Source organism: Corapipo altera, unplaced genomic scaffold, assembly GCF_003945725.1.
Source record: "Corapipo altera isolate COAL_440 unplaced genomic scaffold, ASM394572v1 64, whole genome shotgun sequence".
Classification (NCBI taxonomy): domain Eukaryota; kingdom Metazoa; phylum Chordata; class Aves; order Passeriformes; family Pipridae; genus Corapipo; species Corapipo altera.
In genome coordinates, this window is record NW_020884893.1 from 591,746 (window position 1) to 610,468 (window position 18,723).

General features: G+C 52.7%; 2 protein-coding genes across 5 annotated transcripts in view; one reads left to right on the forward strand and one right to left on the reverse strand.

Moving 5' to 3' along the window:
- The window catches only part of TRPC4AP (transient receptor potential cation channel subfamily C member 4 associated protein), a 35,734-nt gene extending 26,269 nt beyond the window's left edge, over positions 1–9,465 (forward strand). Inside the window, exons 12-19 of the mRNA XM_027646378.1 lie at positions 1,094–1,195; positions 2,561–2,644; positions 2,951–3,041; positions 3,369–3,509; positions 4,710–4,818; positions 5,035–5,147; positions 5,366–5,572; positions 6,841–9,465. Coding sequence (XP_027502179.1) covers positions 1,094–1,195; positions 2,561–2,644; positions 2,951–3,041; positions 3,369–3,509; positions 4,710–4,818; positions 5,035–5,147; positions 5,366–5,572; positions 6,841–6,978 — 985 coding nt within the window. The 3' untranslated portion in view covers positions 6,979–9,465. The remainder of the gene's footprint in view (positions 1–1,093; positions 1,196–2,560; positions 2,645–2,950; positions 3,042–3,368; positions 3,510–4,709; positions 4,819–5,034; positions 5,148–5,365; positions 5,573–6,840) is intronic.
- A 367-nt stretch (positions 9,466–9,832) lies between these two features.
- The window catches only part of MYH7B (myosin heavy chain 7B), a 28,326-nt gene continuing 19,435 nt past the window's right edge, over positions 9,833–18,723 (reverse strand). For all 4 annotated transcript variants that reach the window (XM_027646377.1, XM_027646374.1, XM_027646373.1 and 1 more), the window contains 19 exons: positions 18,441–18,683; positions 17,911–18,087; positions 17,420–17,565; positions 16,798–16,888; positions 15,802–16,191; positions 14,797–14,923; positions 14,394–14,512; positions 13,956–14,152; positions 13,448–13,797; positions 12,825–12,949; positions 12,434–12,549; positions 12,113–12,305; positions 11,826–12,029; positions 11,591–11,716; positions 11,294–11,464; positions 10,906–11,010; positions 10,438–10,533; positions 10,160–10,297; positions 9,833–9,951 (listed from right to left, as the gene is read on the reverse strand). In XM_027646377.1, the coding sequence (XP_027502178.1) occupies positions 9,946–9,951; positions 10,160–10,297; positions 10,438–10,533; positions 10,906–11,010; positions 11,294–11,464; positions 11,591–11,716; positions 11,826–12,029; positions 12,113–12,305; positions 12,434–12,549; positions 12,825–12,949; positions 13,448–13,797; positions 13,956–14,152; positions 14,394–14,512; positions 14,797–14,923; positions 15,802–16,191; positions 16,798–16,888; positions 17,420–17,565; positions 17,911–18,087; positions 18,441–18,683 (3,120 nt within the window). In that variant the 3' untranslated portion in view covers positions 9,833–9,945. The remainder of the gene's footprint in view (positions 9,952–10,159; positions 10,298–10,437; positions 10,534–10,905; positions 11,011–11,293; positions 11,465–11,590; positions 11,717–11,825; positions 12,030–12,112; positions 12,306–12,433; positions 12,550–12,824; positions 12,950–13,447; positions 13,798–13,955; positions 14,153–14,393; positions 14,513–14,796; positions 14,924–15,801; positions 16,192–16,797; positions 16,889–17,419; positions 17,566–17,910; positions 18,088–18,440; positions 18,684–18,723) is intronic.

The following is an 18,723-nucleotide window of genomic DNA, read 5'->3' on the forward strand; positions in this document are numbered from 1 at the left end:
GGTTTTAAACAAATAATGACACGAACTTTCTATGAAATCACAGATTAGCTGAGGACAAGATGAGAACAAGTACTTGTGCACTAATATTAATTTCAGTAAAATTGTGTCTAAACCAGACTTGCAGAACTGTTTGTTGCAGGGAGAGAAGGGCTGTGTTCTCCTTGCAGAAACCTGTTAATCCACATCAAAGGAAGCTTTACATGAGAACCTCAGTGGGCACTAATCTGGCTGATGGTGTTTGAAACAAGGAGACAGTCCCCTTGGGTCTAATAATTTTTCTTCCATGTAGTTGCTGGTCTGATGAGTAGTTTCTTTTTGCTCACTCATCACTGCATCCTGTGCTCCCTGAGGTTTCCTGAAAATAAATCTGTGCAGTCTGATTCTGAGCACTTTGAAGTAGGAAGATGCTGGCATTGGGCAGGGAGTGTGGCAAAGGGAGCCCCTGGACTAATTTCTACTCTTGTCAGACTTGTTCTGCATTTAATTTACTTTACAGATGAAATAATTCATTTTAGTTATGCAAAATTCAGTATTTGATAAAGAATTTCTTTCAAATTCCTGGGGTTTATATCCATTACTGTTCTGATCTCTACATTTCATAATGTTTTTAAATATTGCCAGAGTGAAGTTTGCTGAGAGCAATAAAATTATAGGGATGATTGAGTACATTTTTGCAGCTTCTGCTTTCTGAGACTGATTACTGATAAAGAGCAGCATGATAAAGCAGAGAAAAACTGTGGGAAGGTGTGAGAAGGTTTGCTATTTAAGTCTTCTGAAATTCGGCAAAACGTTGCTGAGATTTTAAAAAAACGAGAAGAAAATAATTACAAACCATAAGATTTTGAACAGGTCAGCAAAGAACCATCATCTTAAAGCTGGTCAGTGCTAAAACTGGAATTTGGTGAATTTTGGAGGAGGTTCACCAAGCAGCAGCTGTCTGGGCTGGGGGAGGGAGCGGGGTGGGAATGCTGTGAAGAGCAGCCAGGTGAGAGAGGATTACCCAGCCCTGCAGCCCTGTGGCTTTACTTCCCATGGAATTGCATGTTTGCCTCTGGAATTCATCCTGGTTTTCTCCCCCACTGTCTTGCCTTAGGAACAAGTATCTCCTCCTAAACAGCCAGGAACTGAATGAGCTGAGTGCGATCTCCCACAAAGCCAACATCCCTGAAGTTGATGCAGTTGTCAACACTGACAGGTGAGAGGGAACAGAGGGCTTTGGGCAGCAATTTAGGAGTTTTTGAAGCATCTCTGTTGGAGGTTTGATGTCCTCTGTTCTGTTTGAGGTCCATCTGTCCACCACACTTTAATTTCAGTGATGCATTTCAGCAGGAAGTGTCCAGGTTTGTGTGGTATTGATGGTTATTAGCAAATCTAAAGTGTGCTCATGCTCAGAGTAAGGTGTTTTAAAAGCAAAAGCAACCTTAAGGAAAGCCCACAATGGGGGAGGGTTGAGTTCATGGCCCAGATTTTATGATGTTATTCTAGTTCTGACTGTTTCTCTGGCCTTGTACAGCAGGCATTGCAGACAGACCTGGAAAGTAAACCCTGATCCCTCTAATCCATTAATTGCTCCTGCTAATAAATCTTAGGTTTGAGATTCAGGAGCAGTCTGTGCACACATAATGTCCATTTCCAGGCTGTTTGAACAGATCCAGGTGTCTGCTCAGAGTATTTTAAGAGCAGCTAATAAACAGAATAAGCTAAATTAGATTAACACGTTAAACCACTTACAGAATCTCTGGTGTTACATTGGAGTATCTGTTAGATTGACTGGTTTGATTCAATAAGCTCTTTAACACACAATTCTGGTGTACAAACCTCACCAGGTGGAACACAGTTTGCAGAATTGAGTTGTCAGAATATTCCCAGAGTTTCAGCAGGGGCTTGGGCTGCACAGAGCAGATTTACCTCGCTCCAAAAGGGAATCCTCTAAGAGGATTTCCAGATTATATTTATTATTATAATACTGTGTCTAATTGGGAAGAACTTGAGGGTTTTTACAGCTTCAGCATTTAGTTTCCATGTTGCTTTTCTTGAAATGTGAGGTCAAGGCATTGCTTCTGCACAGGGTGGCTACTCCACTGAAGATGTTTAATACAATTAGTATTGCAGTTGTACAGGCTCTATACTTTTACTGCACCATACAGAACAAGGTTGTCCCGTGTAGCATCCAGGTTTCCATACTCTGCTCTGCCTCCTAAGTGGGATTTAGAGCTTCCTTGTTGAGCAAGGTCTGTGGTTTTCATTCCTAAGATCAAAGGTGGGGGTTTTTTTCCTAATATTTTCATTTCTGCAAGCTGTGAATTGGTATTTCTGAAATATTAACAATTTGAGAGAAAATGAATAATTTTTCTTTAGGATTTATTTGGAAGTCATGTTGCAGGTGTTGCAGGGAGGAGAACCCTTCTGCTGGTAGAACTGGCACAATAGTTGTACCATATACTTAATACTGAGGCTTTGATCACCAGAAGCTCTGGAGCAGAGACTGGATTCAGTATTTTGTAAGGTACAGCATTTGCCAGCCCTTCCACTCACGCTGTCATTCCTTCACCTGCTCCAGGAGTCTTGTCTGTGATGGGAAGAGAGGTTTGTTGACCAGACTGCTTCAGGTCATGAAGAAGGAACCAGCTGAGTCCTCCTTCAGGTGGGTTCACTCTGCACTCTGATGTGCTGTTTGAGATCCCTGGGATGTAGCTTTGGTTTCATACAGTTTATTTCAGCTGGGAATGCTTGAGAATCATAATCTGGGAAAGGCCTGGCTTTGCTGTGCTGTGGTGGCAGTGCAGGTGAGGGAGAGCACCAGAGCTTGCACTGCACTCCTACCAGTATGGGCAGGGACAGGTCTGACTCCATTGTCATGAGACAGATCAGGAAGCTGAGTTTAAATTACAGATGTAATAAAGGACTCCCCTTACTCCAAAATCAGCACCTCATTTCTTCTACTTCTCAGGTTTTGGCAGGCAAGGGCAGTTGAAAGTTTCCTTCGAGGCACCACCTCCTATGCAGACCAGATGTTCCTGCTCAAGAGAGGACTCCTGGAGGTAAGGAAGTCTTTGTCCAGTGTCCTCCATAGCAATCAAGTGGGATTTATCTGCAGTGAATTCAAAAGTGGGTAAAAATGTTAAACATTCTCTGGGAATACTTTTGGAAAGCATCTGTGAATTGTACTTGTGGTGGCCAGTTGTATAACCTGCATCAGTGGGAAGTTATTTTAACAGGAGACTCATCTGAATTGTTGTCTTTAGTTCAGTCATCCAAGGACTGAACCTGCAGATGAGTGCTCTAAATAGTGGTTAAACCAGATCTGTGTTGTGCTGCTGGCTTGGCCTGAGCTGTGGCAATAACAACATGTTTTCCTCCCCTGCCAGCATATTCTGTACTGCATTGTTGACAGCGAGTGCAAATCACGGGATGTGCTCCAGAGTTACTTTGACCTTCTGGGAGAACTGATGAAATTCAATATTGATGCGTTCAAGAGGTTCAACAAGTACATCAACACAGATGAGAAGGTAAATATTTGTAAAAACTGTCCCCCCAGGGGTCAAGTTACAAACTTTTATAGCCAGAGGTAGCACTAAAACTCAAGATCCATTTGGTTTCGGTGTGATTGGTGAGCTTGGGGCACAATAAACATTAAGGGGGGAGCTGCCAAAGTCTCTGCACAGGCAGGTGAGTTGCTGCAGACACTCAGTTCTCAGTAGTGCTCCTGCTGTCCTGAGTCAGCAAGTGCTGAGCTGTTGAGAAAACACTGCCCTGTTACATGATCAGGCAGGTCTAAGGTCAGGGCTCAAGGATGGCAGAGCATTTCCTGGGAAACCTCTGAGTTTTGAGTTAAGCTGATAGTTCTGGACACTGGGACAGCTCCAAAAAGTCTTTTACTGGAGCTTGCAGTTCTTATGGACGTGGATTCAAATATTAATATTTGATGCTGCAAAAAGATGTCGTGTCTTTGTTATTTGAACTTACAGCCATTTTAAGAAGTCATGGCTGATGTAATTACCTATAAAACTGAGTTGCACATGTAAATCAAGGATGGGCAGCTCTGTGCAAAGTGGTTTCATGCTCTTGTGCATTTTGTACATATAACATCAGCTGTTGGGTGGGTTCTGAATGGCCTCATACTCTTGTTTTTGTTACTGTAATTTTTCCCTCATTGCTCTTAGGTCTGACAGACCTTGGAGAATGGGAAGTATAAATGTATGTAAAAGAAAGTTGTATTTAATTTTGGTTTTTTTCTCTAGTACATGAACTCGCACATTCTAGAGAAAGTCTTTAGACTTCATATGTGCTTCCTATTTATTGATCTATAACTGGGTTTAGTTCTCATTCTGTGTGACTCCCTCATTGTATTTATTCCTCCCTGGGACTGCCTGTATAAAGTCAGTGTAGGAAAACATGGAGCTGCAGGAATTAGAGGCCAGCAGCCAATGCTGTCCAGTCTCCCTCTTTCAAAACAAAGAGTGTATGAAATCTTGTTCTCGTTGGAGTGGCACTTCACAAAATATTTTAGGAATGCCAGGACTCTGGCATTTTTCTGTTCCACAGTGATTTTAAGGCACTTGCTGTAGGGATCCTTTGGTCAGCCCTCAGTGCCGGTGTTGGGCTGGATGAGGCAGATGTATTTTGTTAGAGATAACAAAAAGGTCATGGCCCTGAGTATTAATATATTTAATTATTTCAATTTGACACTAAAAAGGGTTTCTCTTCAGTTCCAGATATTTTTAAACCAGATCAACAGTTCCCTGGTTGACTCAAACATGCTGGTTCGCTGCATCACGCTGTCCCTGGACCGGTTTGAGAACCAGTCTGATGCTAAAGGTGAACAGTGAGGAGTGGGGTGGGCTCTGTTTGGTGGTGATAACGTTGGGAATACCTTAAATCTGGGCTTTTGAAAATTCGGGGTGCAGACAGAGGGAAATGCCACCCTGAAAGTTTGTTTCTGCAGTCTGAGCACCAATTCTTGCTGCCCTGGTGCTTGGCCCAGCGTGTCTGACCCTGCAGCACCTGCTGACTGTGTCTGTCCTCTCACTGCAGTGGCAGAGGTCCTGTCCGAGTGCCGCCTCCTGTCCTACATGTCCCAGATGTCCATGAGAATGTCCTTCCTTTTCCGTCTCATCAATATTATCCATGTACAGACACTCACACAGGTAAAGAGCTGACAGTAACTTGAGTTACCTTGCTGGTACTGGAGTGATGACAGAGCTGGGAGCAGGGAGGAGCCTCTTGTGGAGATCCATGGCCCTTCCTCCTTGCTGTGTGTGGGGACACCTCCTGTGCCTGCTTTCCACAAGCATTATTTTGTAAGGACGTGTTTACAACCAGCATCTTGATATTTTTTTGTTTGCTGTGTCATTTTTACTCTCAGGAAAACGTCAGTTGTTTGAACACAAGTTTAGTTATCCTAATGCTGGCCCGAAGGAAAGAAAAGCTCCCCTTTTACCTGCGCACCTTGCAACAGATGGAATACACGGAAAAGTACCCTGGATTCATCCTGAACAACTTCCACAGCCTCCTGCGATTCTGGCAGCAGCATTACCTCAACAAGGATAAAGACAGCACCTGCTTAGAAAATGTATGTGACCCTCTGACCACGGCAGGGATCAGCCACAGCAGTACCTGCCTGCCAGTCACCACAGGAATGGGAAGTGGGAGGTTGTGAAGGGAAAGAAGGGGGGAAGTTCTGCTCCCAGTGTGACTCCTGGAGTTTTTAGCACCATCTGACACGGTCAGGCTGCCACAAGGCAGCTGATGGGTTTCCCTGCAGACAAAACCTGAGCTCTTGGCTCTGGCACACACAGGCTTGCCAGTGCTGAGTGGGGTGAGAGGTAGGGCTGGCAGGATGGGCAGGGATGTGGAGGCAGGACAAAATCCAGCTCCCAGACTAGTTAGCACCTTAACCAGGCTGTTCCCTCTTCCTGGAGTGGCAAACAGTGCAGGAAATTATCTGGTGCAGCTGCTGGAAGACAAGGAGCTGCCCTGTGGAAAGCAGCCTGCAGGCTTCTGCCCCAGAGCTGGTCTGTGTTGGGCACTGGGGTAGAAATGACCTGTGATGAGAAGGCAACTCCCTTGTATATGCTCTGCAAGGTGAAGTGGGGTTGTACAGGTTTCTTATTGACTTTTCAGTGATTGGGTGGCAGCTTTAACAGATTTTTAATGAGTTCAAGGAAAAACCCCTTCAGTTCAGAAAGCTCCTATAGATGAGGTACCTGAGGTGGAGCAGCATTAGGGCTTTGGAAGTAGAGAAAATAAGGAGTTCCCAGACAGGAGGAGTGTGATGGAGGAGGAGGATGGGTGGGAATAACTAGTCCAGTGTGTAAAGGCTGTGGGTAACACATCATGTGTGTTGGGCTGCCAGAGTGACCTTTTGGCTTCAAGGGAATGATGCAGGAGGGATTTGAGCAGGGAGAGGATGTTGCCTTTGTGTCTTCCCAGGGGTGGGAGGTACTGCCAGTACCTGCAGCACTCCAGGGACACAGAGTGTGCTCAGACTGGACAGCAGAGGGAAGTTTGGGGTTGTGTGGGTGTACTGGCCCAGGCAGAGGTGCTGGCAGTCCCTGTATGGAGGCATACATGTCTATATCTGTATCCCTATATATACTGGGTAGTGGGAGGCTGGTTGTGGAGGGTGTGGTTGGTTCATCCAGCCCTTCTGCTGCAGGCCCCAGGGAGGGAGGGCTGGGTGGTGAATGCAAAGCGTTGGTTACACGGTCGGCCTGGGGAGAGCTCGGGATGAGCAGGAAGCAGTTTCCAGTTCCCTCTGCTGAGTGCCTTTGGGATGAGTCTCATGCTGCATATTGGTGCTGTGGGCTTCTCCAAGCATCCTTTTCTCTCTCCCCACAGAGCTCCTGTATTAGTTTTACCTACTGGAAAGAGACTGTATCTATACTGCTCAGTCCGGACCGGACGTCCCCCTGTGCCATAGTGAGCTACATCGACGAGGCGTACATGGACATTGACAGAGACTTTGTGGAGGAGTAACCCTGGGCTCCAGCTTCCCATGGACAGCGCTTGGAGGGTCCCTTGCAGCCCGTGGATTTTCAGGGATACGCTGTGTAGTGTGTGTGTGTGAGTGTGTTGAGTGTGAGGAGCACTGTCAAACCCCGGCCCCTCCCGGTCCCCAGCTCTGATCTCTGACTGATGAGACTTTGGGCAGCTCTCTGGGCAACACATTCAGGGATGTATCTTCCAGTTGTTCTGGGATAAAAATAACCACCTGCAAAAACCAGCCTCTGTTATTTTTTTTTTCTCTCTCCCAGTCCAGCGGGGTTGGCCAGAGATGGTTTTGCTGACAGTGAGGATACTCTGTATGTGCCAGTTGAGTTGTGGTTCTCTCATGGCAAGTCAAAAGCACAGCAATTGCCCTCCAAATGTGAGGTCCAAGGAGCCAGTCTGACCAGGACCCCAACACCAGCCACGTGCAGAGCCCCCACGGGGACCCCCTTCAGGTGTAACCCTTCTGCTGGGGTTTGGAATCAGGGGTTTAGGGTTGGGTAGAGCATGAGTGTATGTGTGTGTGTGTGTGCTTTTAATTCCTGAGAGCCCTAGCTCCAGTCACCTCTTCACCATCTCCTTTTGGATCATTCGGTACTAAATCTGTGCATTAGGAGAGAACCTCTGCTCCTGCTGTCTTTCCTGCAGATCCTTTCCACCTGGAGGTGTTTTACAAAGCTGCAGAGAACAGAGACATTTGAGCAGTGGTGGAATTGCAACAGGGGTTGGCTTTTTCACGGAGCACTAGCATTAAAATGTACTAATTTTTTAAACTTGCGGCTTGTCCCTTCTCTTGGGTAACTAATCTGGTTTTAAAATCCTTTTCAGGACCATTGCTCTTGATGTTAACCTGCTATGCCTGGAAGTCTTATGTCAGTCTCTTGCTTTCAGTCCTTAATATCAACACACACATTAATCTTGAAGTGCAATATTTACTGGAGATGTCCGTATTTCCTGCATCTGTTTTAATCAGAAATGTGTTAAATGCTGGGAATAAACACTCCTGTTCCTGAAAGTAACTTTGTAGGATATGTTGGGAAAGGGGGAATTGGGTTTTGGCAGTCCTCATTGCCAAACCTGCACGTGCCCTGCCTGCTCACCAACACTGTTATCCAAGACAGTCAGATTCCCAGGAATGAGATACAGCCACTACATTTAAGTCAAAAAAGTGTCTTGCAGTTCCAGCTAAAAGAAACCAGTTTTGAAACATGCATCTGAATTTTTTTTTTTTTTTTTTACATTTTCTAATTTATTTTATGAGATGACTTGACTTCAGCTCTGTCCAGGCTCCAGAGGGGTGAGGATGTCCCAGAGCCAGCAGCATTTTGTATCTCTTTGTTTCCAGCATAATGAGTCCCACTCTGAGGCTCCCAGTGCTGGGGGTGGAGGAGTCAACAAGGCTCCAGTCCCGAGGGCAGGACCTGTCTCTGAACATCTCCCTCCTCCTCTTGCTCTTCTCACCCCTCGGTGTCCTGCTATGGATGTGCAGGGTGGTCAGAGCTGCAGAGCTTGTGCATAAACCTGGAGCCTTGCAGGAGCTCCTGGGGATCCTGCTGGCCCTCCCTTGGGGCTGCTCCAGTGGGATCACCCTGGGGAGCTCCTCCCTACAGCAGCTGCAACTCTGTTCTTCACCAGGTCACCCCCGCCCTGCCCCTCCCTCCCCTCAGCTAATTTCTTTCTCATCTGTACTTTTTTGTTCTTGGGTATTTGTGGTTTTGGTGTATCTTTGCTTCTTCTTAACTGTAATAGATGTACACTTCAAATAAATGCTTCAAATTAAAAGGCTTTTAAGTTAAGGGATGCCTTTTCCATAGTGTAGTTGATTGGTGCATCCACTGGCTGCTGCTCTGACCCTGCCCAGTCTCACCCCCCTCTCTGTGTTTTAAGGTCCCTTTGGGGCTGAGCAGCCCCTGGGAGGCTGAGCTGAGCCCACACCACCCCATCTGCTCCCAGGCCTGGGAGCACAGGCATGTTTGGGTCCTCACCTGTTTGAGGTGTCTTGGCTTTGCTTTGGGGCTGAGGCAGGAGGGGCAGAGAAAGGCAGAGGGGAGAAACTCGTGCCACCTCCTCCAAGGTGGGAGCTGGACTCCAGGGAGAGGCTCTGCCCCAGTGCAGAGGGTCACAGATACATCCTAACTGGGGCTGCATTCCTGTGGGCTCATCTGTCTGTACCAGATGCTTCAAGAATCTCATTTTGAGAGGGACCAGACCCCCTCTGTCCTTCATCCTTGTGTGTTATTTATGGAGAGCAGGGGCAGGTGGTGCTGGGAGAGCCCACTGCCCCCACAGAGGTGGCAGCAGGTTGGGAGCTGGGACAGGGAGAAAGTGAGACCCCAGTCATTTAACAAATACCTCGGGAAGTCTGCACTGTCCCCATGGTTTGCTGAGGTTCGTGCTGCCCTGATTAATGCCAATTTACTAACTGCAAATAAACATATTAAATGGAAACTATTAAAGAAATCTATTTTAAAGAAATGAGCGGAGGTGTCTTTCTTTGCAGTGACTTTGCCAAAGCTGTTAACAACCCTCCCTGTGCCCTGCAGGGCTGTAGTTGGGGGTTTTATGTTCTCAGGAGTAGTGGGTGAGGTCAGTTCTGTCCCCCTGTCCTGCCTCACCCCTCAGCTCTGGTCCCCTGCAGCTGAGAGACATGTTTTGGTGGGGAGGGATGAGGAAAGGGCTCTTTTCCCAAAACCCATCCCAAGCCAGGGCTGTAGAGCTGGAAGCACAATGCCTGGACCTCTTCTCTGCCCCTACCTGGCTGCAAAAAGATGCCCCCAAAGACGCCCCCACATCCCCAGCAGCAGAGGCCAAGGTTACCCTGAGACAGACACAACAGAGCAAGTCCTGGCAGAGCTACATTTATTCACACGGTGCAAAGCTGGCGGTGGCTGTTGCAGCCACTTGCCTCCAACCTACAGCAGCAGCTGGGACAGGGCAGGGTGGGCACCCAGGCTCCTAATGCTGGAAAAAAAACCAAAAGGGCTTTGGTGAGAGCTGGGACCTTAGGGACAGAGCACTGTGCCACCCTTCAGGTCCCGGTAACAGTGGGAGGTGAAGGCAGCAGTGCCAGGGCAGGATGTGGCCGTGGGCTGTGTGGTCACTGCCCTGGCTCCAGGGCTGGCAGGAGCCCCTGCCCTCCTCCCCACTGCCCCAGTCCAGGTGTGCTCACCTTGGAGAGGACGACGTCCCTGGTGCGGGCGCGCAGCTTGTTCACCTGCGTCTCGGCGATGTCGGCGCGTTCCTCGGCGTCGTCCAGCTCGTGCTGCACCTTGCGGTACTTCACCAGGTTGGAGTTGGCCTGCTGCTCCTGGATGGGGTGAGGGGAAGGGTGGGTGTGTGGGGCACAGCTCCCCACATCGCCCTCAAGGCCCCTTGCAGCCATGTCAGGCGGTCCCAGGGAGGGACAGCCCCGTCCCCCATGCCAGGAGAGCAGTGCTGGGCACTTACGGCCTCCTCGAACTGGCGCTTGTAGCTCTTGACCTTGCTCTGCAGCTTGTCAATCAGGTCCTGCATCCGAGCCAGGTTCTTCCGATCTTCCTCAGCCTACAATGCCCCAGCTCTGTTAGCAGGACCCCAGCAGACCCCCCACTCGGGGTCCACCTGCCCCCCGCCTTTCTCCCTACACACACAAAGGCCAACCCAGCTCCATGTCACAGTATCTGCCCCCTGGTTCCCTCCCTGTGTCCCATCCCCAGTTCAGGAGCTGCTGGGAAATGGGCAGAAGGACACAGAGCAGGATGTGCATGTTGTGGCAGAGACAAACCTGTCCCACTCATGTCAGTCCCTGCACAGAGCCCAGAATGAGCCCAGGCTGGGCTGGGCTCAGTGGGTGGGTTATTGTTAAACACAAGAGGCTGGGCAGAGGGAGTTGTGCCAAGCCCTGCTGTGCTGGGGCTGTGCCTGGTGCTGCTGTACCTGGTAGCTCATCTCCTTGATCCTCCTCTCGTACTTGCGGATGCCCTTCTGGGCTTCAGCCATCTTCTTCTGCTCCGTGTCCAGCTCTCCCTCCAGCTCCCGCACCTGCAGGTGGGCACAGCCCGCCTCAGCACCCTGCTCATGGGCACCAGCGCCAGCCCAGCTGAGGCCAAGTCACCTTCCCAGCTCAGAGAAGCCACAGCAGAGGCTAAACCACCCTGAGCACAGGCTGGGAGCTGGGCCCAGGCTCGCAGGTCCTTAGGGACTGTCCCCTGGTCCCCCCAAAGCATCACCTGGCCCCACAGGGATGGGATGGGACAGGGGCCAGGACAGCACCATGAGCTGGCTTCTGGGGGACAAAACCAGGGATCTGCCCCCGCCTTCTCACCCTGGCCTCCAGCTTTTGGATCTGCTTCTTGCCCCCCTTGAGAGCAATCTGCTCCGCCTCATCCAGGCGCATCTGCAGGTCCTTGATGGTCTGCTCCATGTTCTTCTTCATCCGCTCCAGGTGCGCGCTCGTGTCCTGCTCCTTCTTCAGCTCCTCTGCCATCATGGCAGCCTGCCAGGCCAAAACCAAGGGGGCATCACCACAAGGCCAGGCAGCCCTGCCAGACACAGGGCGAAGTTCTGAGACCCTCCCTTCTCCTCCCAGAACCACCCGGCAGAGTGCCCACCACGCTCTTACATCTGTGATGGCCTTCTTGGCCTTCTCCTCAGCATTGCGACACTCCTGCACCGCGTCCTCCACCTCACCACTCAGCTGGGAGACATCTGCCTCCAGCTTCTTCTTCTGGTTGATCAGGCCCGTGTTCTGCACACAGAGCAGGTTCAGTGTGACCAGGGCTGGCCCTTCACCGTGGCCAGTGGAGAGGCTCCTGGCTCTCCTGCCAGCAGAGATGTGGGACGTGGCAGTGCCTCACCTGGGAGTGGAGCAGGGTGACCCTCTCGCTGGCCTCCAGCAGCTCCTGCTCCGCCAGCTTCCTGCTCCTCTCTGCCTGCTCCAGCACGGCGCGCAGCTCCTCCACCTCTGCCAGCAGCAGGTTGTTGCGGCGCTCCAGGGCCCCCACCTGCTCCTTCAGGTCGTCATTGTGGCGCTGGGTGTCATCCAGCTCGATCTGCAGGTCCTGTGGGGCAGCCCGGGGTCAGTGGGGTGAGGAGGGGGCCGGGCAGGGACAGCACCCAATCTGTCCCACCACGACTGCCTAACCTTGATCTGGGCCTGGAGCTGGCGGCCCAGCTTCTGGAACTCGGCAGCCTGGCGGTTGGCATGGTTCAGCTGGATCTCCATCTCGTTCAGGTCTCCCTCCATCTTCTTCCTCAGCCGGACGGCCTCGTTCTTGGCCCGGGCCTCTGCATCCAGCGAGGCCTGCATGGACTCCATGGCCCGCTGGTGGTTGCGCCTGTGGGGGAGATGGGGAATCAGCCACGGCCCCCTGGGGACACCCAGCCTGGGGCAGCCCTGCCAGGGCCACAGTGCCAGCTCTGCCCCCACAGCCACTGCCCAGCCTTGTCCCCTCACCCCACACACCTCAGGTTCTCAAACTCCTCATCCTTCTCTGCCAGCTTCCTGTCCATGTCAGCCTTGATCTGGTTCAGCTCCAGCTGGATGCGCAGAGTCTTGCTCTCCTCATGCTCCAGGGCTCCCTAGAAACAGCTCAGCCATGGGAAAGTGGTTCCTGAGGGGGGGTCACCCACTCCAGCCTGGCAGCCTGGCCTTGCCCCCTAAGCCCAGCATTATGGGGAACAAGGCAGGTGGAACCAGCCCAGTGCCTGCACTGGTTGCAGGACTTCCATGAATAACCTCCCAGGGGTTAGAGCCTGGCTCAGGACTGTCACCCTCCAGCAGCACCTGACCAGACCTGCAGGGTGGGCCAGTGGCTCCTGGGGGCAGCAGGAACATGTGGGAAACAAAGACCCACCTCAGCCTCCTCCAGAGCTGCCTGGATATCGCTCTTCTCACTCTCCAGGGCTTTCTTCACCTTCTCCAGCTCATGGATGGTTTTGCCACCCAGACTGATCTGGTCAGTCAGATCAGCAATTTCCTCTGGCAGGGACAGAAGGCATTTGGTCAGGAAGTAGTTTATGGGACCAGTCCTGCGAAGGTGACATCCCCATCCCACTGCCCCAAGCTCAGCTGATGTCCCCCCAGTCCCTTGGAGGGCAGCTGAGATTGTGCTTGGGGACATTTCTGAAGTCTGGGTGAAGGACAGAGAATGGGAGAGGCATTAAGTACCTGGGGAGACCTGTTTGTCCAAGAGCAACACCCCCAGGGCAGTGTCATGCCACAGCCATGGCACTTGGCAGCAAATCATGCACCATGTGGGAAGAGGAGCCAAGTGACTCTGCCTGACCTCCCAGGAGGGGCCAGGAGGGGGGCAGGACACATTTTGGCATCCTGGCAGGGCTGCTGTATCCCTCCAAGAGATGGGCTGAGCAGCAAGGTCTGTTCTCTGCCAAGAAGGGACCCAATCCCACCCTGGCCTGAGGACAGGGAGCAGGAGCCTGGGCAGAGCCTAAGGGGAGAACTTGAGCCCAGTCCTACCCTGCAGGTTCTTGTTCTCCCTCTTGAGGGTCTCCAGGTGGTCCAGGGACTCCTCGTAGGCGTTCTTGAGCTTGAAGAGCTCCGTGCTCAGGCTGCGCGACTCCTTCTGCGACGCCTCCAGCTCCACCTGGGTCTCCTCGTACTTCTGCTTCCACTCGGCCAGGATCCTGTCGAAATTGCGCTGCTTCTTGTCCAGGGCGGCGCAGGCGGAGTTGGCGCGTTCCAGGTCCACCGAGAGGTCCTCGATCTCCGTCTGCAGCCGGTGCTTGGTCTTCTCCAGCGAGGAGCACTTGGCGTGGGCAGCCTCCACAGCCTCCTCCGCCTCCTGCAGCCGGGTGGCCAGCTTCTTCCTGCCCATGACAGCCGGGGTGAGCGCTCCCTGCCTGAGTGTCACCCCACCCCACTGCTCTGAGCAGCCTCAAATCCCTGTGGAAGGGTCGCCCTGGGGTTTAGGACAGCCCCGCTGGTGAATGGAAACTTGCCAGCTGACTTGTGCCATGGGACTTACTTGGCTTCCTCCAGCTCCTCAGTCCTCTGGATGGCATCAGTCTCATACTTGGTTCTCCACTGGGCCACCTCGGCGTTGGCCTTGGACAGGTTCCTCTGGAGCTCGCTCTTGGCCTCCACCTCCTCCTCGTACTGCTCCCGCAGCAGGTCACAGTCGTGCCGGGAGGCTTGCAGGGCATGGGCCAGGGCATTCTTGCTCTGAGGGAGGGAGAGCAGCCCCTGTGAGAGCAGCAGCTGGCCCCAAGCTCCAGGACATTGGCTGTGGCACAGGGAGCAGCAGGAGGGAACTTCTGTTCTTCCCAGGTTCAGAGCTGCCCCATGGGCAGAGTATGTCCCACCTCCCCAGTCCGAGAGCCTGAGCCACTGCCACAGTGTGACACACGCCCCGTTCCCTGTGATCCTTGTCACTCTGAGATCAGCCGTGCCCCAGAAGCCTCACCTTGGTCTCTTCCTCCAGCTGCCTCTTGAGCTCCTCGATGCTCTGTGTGAATGAGATCTTGCCACGGCTCAGCTGGTTGATGAAGGACTCTTTCTCCTCCAGCAGTCGACTAAGCTCCCCTGGGTTCAAACAGAGCAAAACCAGCTACTTTGGGGCTGAAGGGCTGCAATCTGCACTCCCCTTCACTCACCACAGTCTCTGCCATCAGCAGGCCCAGTTGTATCCAGCATGGGCAAGCTGGGCCATGGGCAGAGATGCAAACAGCTAAAGGCAAAGGAACCCCTCCTTCTGATGCACAACTGGGGTTTTGGGGGAAGGAAGACAGCCTGCCTGGCTGTACCCTGGCACCCCCACCCGGAGCATCCCCAAGGCAGCCGTGTGCCCCCTGCACTGCCCCACACACCGTTCTCAGTCTGCAGCCTGCCCCGCTGCGCGCTCACATCCGTCAGCTGCCGCTGCAGCTCATCCACTTTGGACTTGGCCTCGTTCAGCTGGTCCTCGTAGGTGCGGCACAGCTTCTCAGCGTTGGCCTGTGGGCACCAAGCACAGCCCGTGTGAGCCCAGCTCAGGCCTGGCAGCACCGTTCTCCCAGCCTGGGGCTCGCTGCCCCGCTCGGCAGATCCCACGGGCACACGAGGCAGGGAGCAGGAGCCTGCCAGGGATCTCATGTCTGTGCTAAGCTGACAGTGGCTCTCTGAACTCTGTCTCCCAGGAAATGCCTTCCCAGAGCCTCCGGACTTAGCTAGGACAAGCAAAACACTGCCATAGTGACAAGGGGGGAAAACAGGGACTCAGCCATGGCAAACTCTGTCTGGTTCTGGGCCCCTCAGTTCAGGAAGGACATTGAGGGGCTGGAGTGTGTCCAAAGAAGGGAAACGAGGCTTGGGAAGGGACTGGAGCACAAGTCCTATGAGGAGAGGCTGAGGGAGCTGGAGTTGTTGAGCCTGGAGAAGAGGAGGCTCAGGGGAGACCTCCTTACTCTCTACAACTCCCTGACAGAAGGGGGGAGCCAGGTGGGGGTCAGGCTCTTCTCCCTGGTAACCAGCAGTAGGACAAGAGGGCATGGTCTGAAGTTGTGCCAGGGGAGGTTTAGGTTGGACATAGGAAGAAATTCTTCACAGAGAGAACGATCAGCCATTGGAATGGGCTGCCCAGGGAGGGGGTGGATCCACTGTCCCTGGAGGTGTTTAAGAAGAGACTGGATGTGGCATCAGTGCCATGGTTTAGTAGTCAAGGTGGTAATGGGTCAAAGGTTGGACTTGATGATCTCACAGGTCTTTTCCAACCCATTTGATTCTGTGATTTAGTGAAAGAGCTCCCTGGGACACCACCCCACGGACACGCCGCCGTCAGTTGCCCTGATGTTCACAGGCGAGACAAAACAGGCCCATGCAGGACCAGCACCCACCTTGTTCTTGGTGATGTACTCAACGTTGGAGGACAGGTCATCCACCTCCATCTTCATCTCGCTCTTCTCCTTCTCCAGCTTCTGCTTGACACGCTGCAGGTTGTCGATCTGCTCGCTCAGCTCGGCCACGCTGTCCGCGTGCTTCTTGCGCAGCGCGGCCGCCGTGGCCTCGTGCTGCAGCGTGGCCTCCTCCAGGTCCCTCCTCAGCTTCAGGAATTCCGCCTCCCGCTTCTTGTTCAGCTCCAGCTGCGTGGCCGTGGTCCCGCCGGCCTCCTCCAGCCTCTCGCTGAGCTCCTCCAGCTCCCGGGACACCTCCGCCCGCTGCTTCTCCACCTTGGCTCTGGCCGCGCGCTCGGCCTCCAGCTCCTCCTCCAGCTCCTCCACACGGGCCTGCAGGGACAGAGCAAGGCAGAGCTCCAAGCTCTGGGTGGAGCTCTGGCATCTTTGCTCTCCACAATGGAGCAAGCTGTCTCCAGAGACAACGGGGAGCAACAAGACACAAGTCTGGAGCAAATGCTCGGGCTGTTTTGGGAGACGGGCATTCCTGGTGCTCCTTGAAGTGTGTTTTGTGCATGTCCTGCTTTCCTCTGTGTCCTGCCATCAGGATCCAGGCTAGTATCAGCTCCTTGTCATGGGAACTTCCATGAAGGTGGGGACCTGTCTCCGATTGGAAGAAGCCCAGCGCACCAGACTTGGATTTTCAGATTTTGGGCGCTGGATCAAAGGTTTTATTTTGGACAGAGAGCTACATTCTAGAAGCTGTCCCTCAGGCTGGTGCTAGAGCTCACCTCAATAGTTCATTCCATAATTTTCAGCCCACCACATTTTGGCAGAGGGCTTTGCTTCTGCTAACCAGGCCAGCTTTGTCCATCACTCCTTTTCCAAGGAGATGCCTCTGTGCTCAGAGAGGGACTGGCCCATGCAGATTCCCCAGCACATTACATCTGAGGGGAATTTCGGACTCCTGGGCTGCGAGAACAGCTCTTCCCACCATACCTGGACCTCCTTGATCTTCTTCTGCAGCTGGGCCTCAGTCACCTGCCCATCTTCAATCCTTGAATTCAGCTGACTGAGTTCAAAGTCTTTCCTGCACAGAAAGAAGACAAACACTGTCCTGACATGTCCTTCTGGCTTCTGAAGTTCCCTGCACTGTAACACCCAGACTTAGAGGACAAACAAACCCACCCAGGAAAGGGACTGCAGGGGTAAGAAGCAGCTCATGGAAGGCTCTCAAGGAGGGCTGAAGTGGCCAAACTTGCAGACAACTGGCTCTGAGGGTTTCCCTCTGAGGTCCCCCAACATAAATGGGACATGAGTGATGAAGTCTGTACTTGTAGTTGAGGTCCCAGCTCTGTTTGGGTCCTGCCAGGCAGGTCCCTCCTCTCCAACCCAGTGTACCCCAAGGTCTATAGCGCCCTGATCTACGAGTCTGTGTAGCTCACAAGCTCCTCAGCAACCCTGCAAAGTGCCCAGGATAACCCAGCCCTCATTTTGTCTGGACTGGTCACACCAGCAGTGCCCAGAAGCCACATCCCTGCAGCCCCTGCAGAGGCCACACAGAGGCTCCATTTAGAGGAGCAGAGCAAACCCAGAGCCCAGGCACATGTCACACACTCACTTCTTGAGCCTCTCCTCCAGTTGCTGTTTGTCATTTTCCAGATCCATTATAGAATCTTGTGTCAGCTTCAGGTCTCCCTCAAGCTTCCTCTTAGCTCTTTCCAGGTCCATGCGGATCTTCTTTTCTTGTTCAAGAGAGCTTTCCAGCTGGAGAATGAAGGGAGATGGAATAGGGAAGGAAAGGACCCTCTGCAGCCCCACCCTTCTTGTGTCCATTGTTGTGGGAAGTTCACCCATCCCTGAGAGACAGAGGTGTTTCCCAGCTGGTCTCCAGTCCCATTCCCTCAGCCCAGGACTGCTCTCCCTGAAGTGCTCTAGACCACCTCTTGGTTCAGGGGCAGTTTGCTAATGGGGTTATTCCTCAACTGGCCATATTAAATGGGAATCTGCTAATGTCTCCACTCTCCAGATCCCACTGAGGGACAGCCTTTGGGCTCTCCTGGAGGTGTGACTCAAACCTCTCTTGCTTCACTGTCACTGGTCTACACTCACATCATCCACTTGCTGCTCCAGTTTGACCTTGGCTTTGGTCAGCGTGTTGACCTTGTCTTCCTCAGCCTGCAGGTCATCCAGGGCCTGCTGATGGGCCTCCTGCAGGGCTTTCTTCTCCTTTGTCAGCTTGGCAATGATCTCATCCAGAGAAGCCATCTCCTCAATCAGGTTTTTAACCTAAACAAGGGCAGTCAAAAATCGAGTCCACCTTCTCAGAGAGAGGAGGGTGCAGAGCTGCTTCAGTAGCCTGACCCTTGAAAGGCAGAAGGTTCATGGCCAACAGCAGCTCAGCACCCCAACAGCAGCCAGCTCTTCTCCCTTGGCCAGGCTGGTCCCACCAGGGAGTTTGTGAGTGCCCCAAATCACTTGTCCACAGCACAGAACCATTTGCCCACACCCCCCAGGCAAGGAGATAGGACACTGGGGGGTGTTTCCCTCTCCCCTTTTCACTCTGCCCTACCCCAGCTCCCCCATACTTAATGTGTCTCTGGTGCCCCCACAGGCACTGAGGCTCCAGGGAGGACGCTTACCTTGTTCTCTGTGGCATGTTTCTCCTTCTCCACCTTGGCCAGAGTGATCTCTAGGTCATCGATGTCCTTCTTCAGCTCTGCACACTCATCCTCCAGCTTGCGTTTCTTGGCGGTGAGCTCTGAGTTCATCTCCTCCTCGTCCTCCACACGCTCCATCAGCTCCTTCACCTTGGCCTCCAGCTGGATCTTGGACTTGATCAGCAGGTCACAGCGTTCCTCGGCGTCTGCCAGGTTGTCTTGCTCCTGGGAGAGGAACAGGAGAGCCAGAGCTCATCCACTGTCC